The 9,663-nt window shown below is 40.0% G+C and overlaps 1 protein-coding gene across 1 annotated transcript; it reads left to right on the plus strand.

The window, feature by feature from the left end:
- Positions 1-7,161: 7,161 nt before the first annotated feature.
- Positions 7,162-8,791, plus strand: hrh2a (histamine receptor H2a). The gene is made up of 3 exons (XM_053324144.1): positions 7,162-8,167; positions 8,330-8,504; positions 8,756-8,791. Exons 1-3 carry the CDS (start codon positions 7,162-7,164, stop codon positions 8,763-8,765), a joined length of 1,191 nt encoding a protein of 396 aa, XP_053180119.1. The 3' UTR covers positions 8,766-8,791.
- Positions 8,792-9,663: the final 872 nt, after the last annotated feature.

Below are 9,663 nucleotides of genomic sequence, written 5' to 3' on the forward strand. Positions count from 1 at the left end.
GACACACTTGAGATTGCCAATCAGTTATCCTCAACCAACTCTGACACATCAGAGGGTCTATTGGGTCCTGTTGTTATGGAAACATGAGATGAGGCAGAGTCACTGACAGAAAAGTGAGCATAGACACATTAACAAGTAGGTGCATGTGAGGAGGTGACACTTAGAAATGAGTGACAGAATTTGAGTATGTTAGCAAAGAACAGTGAGAGAAGGAAAGGCAGTAATATGAAGAAAGAAGGAGAGACGGACTAAGAAAAAGAAAAAAATGATAAAGAAAGATATGTTATCACATGGCACTGTGTGGTGGTACAAAACTGGAACCTTGTTACTGTGACTCACAAGGAGAAATAAGGGTGGAGCTTAAAGGTGTGTAGAGAAAAAGAAAAAGTGACAAATGTAAAAGCCAGAAATGAGGTGACATACAGATAAAGGAATAAAAACGAGGGAGAAGAGGAACAGTCAGAAAAGGCACAAAAAGAGACACACTGAGACTACATTCAGGACCACCCATGATATGAGCAAGGCCATAGAAACCAAGAGCCAAAGACAGGCACAGGCAAGACCGATAAGAAAAAGGGAGACAAAAATGGACAAAGGGAATTAAAAGAGAAGTGATAATGACTCATGAATACCCGGAAGATGAATTGATACTGGGCAGGAAAGAGAAGCCTCATCACAAGCCAAAGCACATGAAAAATACATACAAAGGCAGAGAGAGAGGCTGCACTAGAAATAGGGAGATGGATTTAGAAATCTCTCCGACCTATGGGGTCATTGACATCACTCCAGTCAAACTGGTGCCAATTCTCAGAGATTTATCCAAAAGCCATCTACCCATCGAGCTTTTAAAGAATCCTTAAATTACTTAACTGTGTATGGTTTAGAGAGCAGAGCCATGAGAAATGAAAAGAAAGGAAAAAATACTTTGGTGCATACATGAATCCCATGCCTTTCTGTTTTTCTCCCTACAATAAACTGGACTTATTTGCCAGTGATTTCATTAGGGCTGAATGCAACAGGTTGCTTTGATTATTCAGGTAATACAGCTCCAAAAGCAACAGTATGTTGAGGAGGCTTTATCAGAGCAGCTGGAGCATGAAAGTTAGATGGCATGATGAGAGACTGGAAGAGCTATTAAAATAATTTCAAAAGCAAATTACCCTAAAGAGTTAGAGAAGAACAATAGGAGGAGACAGAGTGAAAGAAAAAGAGAAAGAGCTTTATATGAGTCATTGGTTCTCTCTCTCTCTCTCTCTCTCTCTCTCTCTCTCGCTCTCTCGCTCTCTCGCTCTCTCGCTCTCTCGCTCTCTCTCTCTCTCTCGCGCGCGCTTACGTCTCTTCTCCACACATATGCACGCTAAATGAGCGAGGCTGTGGTTTTCTAGTCTCTCAGTAAGCAGAGCAGAGTAGCTTGGGTGGTCGCCACAGAAAGAGCAAGACAGCTCTGAGGTGAGTTGATCAATTCATACTTTAAATTGACTAGAAAACATGCAATATAATCAAATTTAAAAGAGATGTGTGTTGAAATTCAGATCTTACAATTGTCTTTGTTGTGCGACAACATAATTAACTTTGACTGAGAATTTGCTCTGTGTCTGCACTGATTTACTGGTGCACATTTCAGCAGTCAAATACTATTACAGAATAAATGTAAGTGTCTAACTAAATTAATATGCTTTACTTACTGCATTAAACAATACAATAACTGAAAATATAGTTGAATTCTTGTTTAACACTAACTGACTTAAACTTATGATACTTAGTAATTTTATTAGCTACCATTAATTGCAGTTTCAGATGGGAAAAAAAGATGTGGTATAGAATGCGTAGTGTCATGAACAGACTCACAGCATCAGAAGTTCCTGGTACATTTGTCTGTTCAGTGAGTTATAGGGAATTAATAGCATACTAACAATAGGAAAACATTTTTTTTTTAATTCATAGCTTTGCAGAGGCAGAGAGTTTGCCTGAGGAATGAGTCACTCCTTAAACTGGTGTGAACACTGCGCAATGACAAATATACAATGGGGTCATTTAATCAGTCCTGCAAATGAGGAAGTGAGATTATTTCGTGTTTGAGAGGGAATTTATCTTTTTCATGTTGTTACTTTTGTGTCATACATTGAAGTTGTTCTACATATGAACTTCACTTTTTCACTTCACAGAGAAATACAGTGTGAATAGCCCTAGTAACACATCATCAGACAGTCAAACATGCAGACAGACAGGCCTATTTGTAGATACATAGATAGGCAGTATAAAAAATAGATGAAAAGGACATACCCAGCTCTTAAAAACAGGCAATGAGCTTGAACTAAACTTTATGCTCATTTGCTTATTCTATAAAGGTAGATCAGAGTTTGCAAATTAGCAGATTAATAATTGACTCTATTAAAAGCCATACTGATAAAGACCTATCTGATTTGCTCACAGTCTGAATATACAAGCAAATCATATGACAAGAAAATATTTAGAAAAGGAAATGTAAACTCTTTCATTCATTGCTAATAAGATAAATCACTATTATCATGTAGCAACTTGGAGAAAAGGTAAATGATACAAATTAAATGGAGTCTGTAACTAAATGTGTAAAGGCTATGTTTGTATCAGTTGAAACAGCCATAAGCATAAAATAAGAGGATGTGGTGAAGTAACAACTTGGTCAGAGAACATCTGCAGTACAAAATAGTTTCAGACACGAAGAAATATGACAGGAAATGTGTATATTCTGGTCGAGTATGTATATCTAATTACACACACACACACACACACACACACACACACACACACACACACACACACACACACAAGCATTGATTAAGTTCAGGCATTCTATACAGAAGCTGCAACGTTGTCGTTACAGAAGTGTGGTAAGGTCAACACTGACATAATGAGGGTAATCTATGATCCCCATGTTACCTGAATTCGTTTCTGTGTATATATGTGTGTGTCCGCTAAAGCAAGTCATGCTGTTAGTGTCTATGCATATTTTATGCATCTTATCCCCCCTGTCTGTGTAACTGTCACTCTATTGCCTTTTATTTTCACACTTTGTGAAGATTCCACAGCTTCCCTCCACTGGTGAGGACACACAATTGTTACCAAGCAACCCACCTTCCCAGAACTCTTTCGCAGGTCTTTTGGTCAAAGACAAAACAAAGGCAAACAGAAAGACAGATGCTCAAGCACACACGTACAGACCCACACATAGGCGTTTGCATGTTCACAAAAAACAAGCCGCTATAGATTTCTTTGCAAAAGTAGAGGAAGTGAGTGAGCCAAGTATTTGCTGCTCAATTGAATTATATCAGGATAATGAAGTATTCAAATGTCTGATTGGATTATGTTGCTCTGATGGACATTGCATGCAGGGAAGGAAAGTTGTTTTCAACATCTGTAGTTTTTTCAGTAATACAGGGCCCACCAACTAAATGTTTTAAATGACCTTGTTAAAAATTCCATGTGTTTCTTTCCAAACCTATGCAAAAATGTCTATGACAAAATGCTAAATCCACCCTGCAGTTGATCAACTATTGCCAAAAAATTCTGTTGCTCAAAAGTACATGAACTCATGAAATACACTTATGCTGTGCAGTACTGTTGGCACAAAGCTTTCCACACATTTTAGCTGCATTGCACAGAAAAACCAAACCAAAGCCATTTGGTTTAGTGCGTCACTGTTGGGCACTGCCCTATTGTCTATCACCCGTTGGATGGCAGATATGCAAAATGTGAAACTTTGATTTTGAATCCCGCTGACAGATAATTTCAATAGTGCACTGATTTTAAAGAGTAGAATTAACCAATTCAAATACTTCTTGGCCATTTATTTCTAAAAAAGACACATCTGGCTTGTAAAAAGGTCACAGAATGAACACTTGGTATTTTGAGAGTATGTTAAATGAGGCAGTGACTCTTAGTTGAGATTTAAATAACTTCATTACTCATCTCCGTACCCAGACCATGTCTGGTAAAGAGTCACTGTTCCAAGTTCTTTTCTGCCTGCCTTTCATCTGAATACCCAAATTGGGCTCTTTTCAGCGGATCATTTATTGAGTAATGGAAGGTGTAGATAGCGCAGAATGAAGCCTATCTAGCTCATTTGCATCTTCCTTGTGCTAGAAGATAGGAGGACATGGGAAGGAAGGAGCTGCTAATAGTTGTTCACTTAATATTACTTCTTTCTTACAGTATACCCAACAGCTGTTAGGTGTTACCTCAATAACACAGAGACACATTGATAGAAAAGTCCTGCAGGACTGCTCCCTTCAAGCAGCACCGTAACACTCATAAACCCTGTTTTGTTTCTTAAAAACATTTTTAAAAAGCATCATTCTGCAGAAACCCCCTTAAAGTAGAACAGTCTTTACATCCTGTAGAAAACACAGCACTCAGCAGTCATTACAATCCATTACAGTCTTCAAAATCCATTACTAAGGCATATATTTTCGGTTCCGTGCTAGTGTTCGTGTGTGCGTGTGTGTGTACGTGTGTGTGTGTGTGTTTGTGTGTGCGTGCGTGTGTGTGTACGTGTGTGTGTACGTGTGTGTGTGCGTTTGTGTGTGCGTGCGTGTGTGTGTGTGTGTGTGTCTGTGATTATACAATACTCGTCAAAAATACGGACACACTTTGTGTCCAAACTTTTGACTGGTACTGTATATACAAACACTTGCCACTGTTCCATTAAGGACAATTAATGAGAAGTTTGTGACTGAAAACAGATGGTCAGTAATAAAATAGCACACTGTCTAAAAGAGCAATGCTTTATTTACTATGGGGGGATATGATATTTCTCAACACTGATGATGAATGACTAACTGTTACGTTTTACTGTAACTATAGCCCACATGCCACAGTGGCATAGCACTAATGAAATGCAAATGCATTCAAAGTTATGCCTTGTGCATCCTGGTAAGTGAGTGGGTAAGATTGTATATTAATATGTTTTTTATTAAAAACGCCAATGTTTATTCTAAAATAAACACAGGAAATGAATATGGTTATGCTCTCATACGCTGTAACATGGGAAAAAGAACTAATGCATTTAGCTGAGGGCAGATAACAAGTACGCCTGTATGAACACACACACACACACACACACACACACACACACACACACACACACACACACATATATACATATACATTATTTCCCAGGGTTAAGACAAGGTTATATTTGTTGAAAAACTTTTACATGTGCATATGTGGACATTCCTCACAGCCACGTTGGGTAAAAGCCAAACCTCATTCCAACTGTTTGTATGAGCCAGTGTCTCTGTGAGAGACAGACAAATTCGAGAAAGTAACTGACAGTGAGAGAGACAGAGTTTGATGATGAAAATAGTTGTGTTAAATGTGTGGTCTCGGTCAGTCTCAGTCTGTGGTCTCTGAGCCTGAGATGTCATGTGTGTTTGAGAGCTGCACTTGATATGTTAGTGGATGTGTTATCAGTGTTTGCTCTGGATGAAGTTCAAAGCAGCAAGTCAGTGACAGAAATGTGTCTGCCAGTGTGTCAGTCTCTCGATGGCTCTCGCTCTCTTTGAGGTGATAAGTGAGTGGCTCTGGGCCAAGTCTGGCAAATGTCCCGATATCCATTACTGTTAGAAAATAGACGAGCAAACATTACCCACCACCCACTGACGCAAACACATGTACTCCACACACACACTTATCAAGTCGTTACCCTCATTCCACCAAGCACACATTACAAACTCATGCGTGCATGCCAATAATGAATAAATTCACAGAGGACAAATTACACTCTGTTATTCTTGCTACAAGGTCCATGAAAAAAAAAAGTAACAAAATCCATTAGATCATGATTTTGTGATTTGAGAAAAGGTCTTACCCAACAAACTAGACGAAATTATGTTTACTTGCCATTTGATTAAAAAATGTTTATGATTTATGGCTATTATTTAGCAACTTATAGTATTTATTAGATTCAATGAATCTTTTCATTAGGACTAATCATATGACAAGGCAGCTCTCATCATCTAGCCCAAATATCTCATAACTAACTCAATATTTCCATGTGACACTTTGAGGAATCTAAAAAGAATTTTACTCTAAGGCTTAACCACATTGCTGCATCAAAATTTTTGCCAGGAACAAATACTGTGCTCACAACAAAAGTCCTCTTCTGTCTTGGTTTATGGTTATAGATTGATTGGAATTCCCATAAGCTGAAATGGCAACTGTACTATTGCCTATTTCATTTAGAAAATGGTGGTCATGAAATCAGTTGCACATGTTGAAACATTTTATCGATACATGAATTTAAAAAAACACCACAGTCCTAGTCATAATCCTCAATGTTGTCTCTAGATTAACTGAAACTATGGCAGCCACATGCTGAATTCTTTGCCATCATAATTCAGCAGAGCTTGAGGCTTTGAATTTAAGAGCAGGCACATGAACTATGTAGAATTTGTGTTTCACATGTATAAACCAACAATGAATTATCAAAACATTATACTGTACATAAGATGTCAGTAATAATAAATAAAGATAAATTAACTGCTCTTTGTTGTTTAATTCATGGCTGTAAAATAGCTGAAATTGCTGTCCCAATGACTGTGTTACTCATGTCTGTCCACTAGGTGTCACTACAGCCATAGAAGATGGTGTTGAAGACAACGTAAAGCCATGGATCTCTGTCAACCACACAGACAGAAAGCTGTTGAACAGCCAACACAGACATTTCAGTGTGATTTGCAGTTTTCAGTAGGAGCATTTGTCAAGAGACAAATGTAGTTCGACCAACTTCTTGCAAGACTCCCTTGAGAGTGTGAATAGGAATGCTGGTGTAGTCCAGTCACAGCACAGCATAGATAAAAGATAGATTGGGTGGGATTAAGGTCCAGAAACAACAACAAATAGTGAGGTTAATTATACAATATAGGTGAGAGAGCAAGACATAGGGATCGCATGTGGCTAAGATCTTTAGTCAATTTGACCATGGAGACATTGAGATTAGATTGAATGCACCTTGATAAGTCAGAACAACCAGACACTCAGAGTGAACATATTTAATAACATTATACATATGCTTAAGGATTATAATGTGAATACATCTATTTTAAATCTGAAAAGAAAATGGTTCAAGTAAAGCACTTGCCATGATGTCATTAGGTTGTCTCCAGTGAAGTACCAGCAATAATGTTGTCAAAAATTATACTGGGTGTCATCCTATCTCTCCTCATCCTTCTGACTATTGCTGGTAATGTGCTGGCGTGCCTGGCTGTATGTGCCTCTCGACGCCTCCGCTGCCTCACAAACTGCTTCATTGTGTCTTTGGCTGTGACAGACCTGCTGCTCGGCCTCTTGGTGCTCCCTTTCTCCGCCCTCCTCCAGCTCACTGATGACTGGCCATTCGGCCCAGTCTTCTGCAACTTCTACATCTCCATGGATGTCATGCTCTGCACTGCCTCCATCCTCACTCTCTTGGCCATCAGTGTGGACCGCTACCTGGCAGTGACTATGCCCCTGAGATATGCCTCACTAGTGTTACCTTGGAGAGTTGCCGTGGCCATGGCGACCGTTTGGACAGTGTCTGTGGCAGTATCTTTCTTGCCCATCCAAATGGGGTGGAACACCGTTAATGGGACAGTACAAAACCATGGGCCGTGGGCTCCAAAGAGGACATGTCGCTTTGAGCTGAACAGACCCTACGTACTGACCGACTCCCTTCTCACCTTCTACCTGCCTCTGGTGGCAATGTGCTGGACCTACCTCAGAATACTTCACATTGCACGAGCACAGGCAAAGCGCATTATCAGTGCCCGTCCCACATGCATCACCAGCTACGACTGCAGGAATAACCCTCCCACCAACACCACTTTGGTTTCTAATGTTACAGCGGTAGCTCTGCGGGAGCACAAAGCCACAGTGACACTGGCAGCAGTGATAGGGGCTTTTGTGGTGTGCTGGCTGCCTTATTTCCTCTTGTTCACAGTGTTGGGGCTAAAGGAGCATCCAGACCCTAACACAGTACCAGAATTTCCCTTTGTGTTATGGCTGGGTTATGCCAACTCAGCCCTCAACCCTATCCTCTATGGAGCCCTCAACAGGGACTTCAGGTCAGCCTACACCCATCTACTAAGATGTCAATGCCCTATTTACAGCAGGTGGAGAAGCAGCCAGCCATGTCCCATTGTAACAGCAGGTAAAGCTGAAGAAGGATGGAATTAATATACAGAATCTGCATTTTTCAAGTGCATCAGTTTATTTATCCATGTTATTTATGACAAACAAAATGTGTTCTCATAATAAAATACGTACCCCAAACATTCACACCTTTTCATTTATCCTCTCCTCTTCATCTCAGCCAGAGACCAGCTTACAGAGGTGACACTACTGTGTGGCCACACTCCTGACTCCTGCAGGGCAGGTCAAACAGATCAGAACTTTGTGCTACAAGAAATGAGCAGCACGTCAGCCACAACAACAACAATCCAGTTTGCAAATGGCACTGCTGCCACAGATGTCAATGGCAATGAAAGGTAAATTATAATTCAGCATAGTGTCTCTGCAAGGCATGTCAGCAGCTGCATTTAGAGTCACAACTCAGAAAGGGCAAAAATGCTTCAACACTCATTTTCAGTCAAAAAAAGGCTTGTTTCATTCAGAAAGGGCCTTGATCAATGTATTAATCTGACTGTGTGACACATCATCATATGTTCTATCACTGACTTACTCTAAAGCACAAAATCCAATAAATTCTCTCATCTTTAATTATTGTCTATGAGCTCAGGTCGTGCTGAGCCTGTGCTAGTGAGGTGGATGCTGTGGTCACTATACTGTGGTTACAACACACCACCCCAGAATCCATCAGCCTGAGGAGAAAGAATACCAGACAGACAAAAAGATGGACAGAAATTTACAGACCATCTGTTTGGAAGTCTTCAGTGCCACAGCAGAAGCACTAATGTAAGTAACACACCAAACACAACCATGAAAATAGATACATACATAGGCAATACTGACATCCCGGTAGGCCCCACAGTCCATGTGTGGCCCAGAGCAAATGAACTGTGACACACTGATCCTAGCGGTGTCATCCACAGCGCATCAGGCCATATGGCATTATGCTTATTAAGCCAAGAAATTTGCTTTCAGCAAAGAAGAATTACATTACCTTATTTCACATCCTGTTCTGATTTCTTTGCTGAGCTTTGATAAATTGGTTTGCTTGTTGCATGTGTATGTTTGTAAAGTGCATATTAGTTAAAGCAACAAAACAAAATCCCATAATAAAGAGACTTCTGAGCATGTTTATCCATGGCTTGTGTGTGTGTGTGTGTGTGTGTGTGTGTGTGTGTGTGTGTGTGTGTGTGTGTGTGTGTGTGTGTGTGTGTGTGTGTGTGTGTGTGTGTGTGTGTGTGTGTGTGTGTGTGTGTGTGTGTGTGTGTGTGTGTGTGTGTGTGTGTGTGTGTGTGGGGCAGACAGTCTTGAGACAAATGACACTTTGCAAAAGTCGCCATGTCAGCCAGTGTAAGCATACTCTTGTGAAATATCATTTTTGATGGAACCAAATATGGTTAAAAAAAACATACAAATAAAACAAAGTCTTAAAAAAAGACTTAAAAAGGCTTAATAAGCAAGCGTGGGACCATTTTAGTGAGCAGTCAGGATAATTCATTTTTGTTTGTTTGTTTTTGG

Source organism: Scomber japonicus, chromosome 8 (genome assembly GCF_027409825.1).
Source record: "Scomber japonicus isolate fScoJap1 chromosome 8, fScoJap1.pri, whole genome shotgun sequence".
Classification (NCBI taxonomy): domain Eukaryota; kingdom Metazoa; phylum Chordata; class Actinopteri; order Scombriformes; family Scombridae; genus Scomber; species Scomber japonicus.

Excerpts from the sequence above, each read along its gene's own strand:
- hrh2a (XM_053324144.1), top strand. The coding sequence starts at position 7,162 with ATGTTGTCAAAAATTATACTGGGTGTCATCCTATCTCTCCTCATCCTT. Across the intron at positions 8,168-8,329 it reads ATGTCCCATTGTAACAGCAG|CCAGAGACCAGCTTACAGAG; the intron begins GTAAAGCTGAAG and ends TCTTCATCTCAG.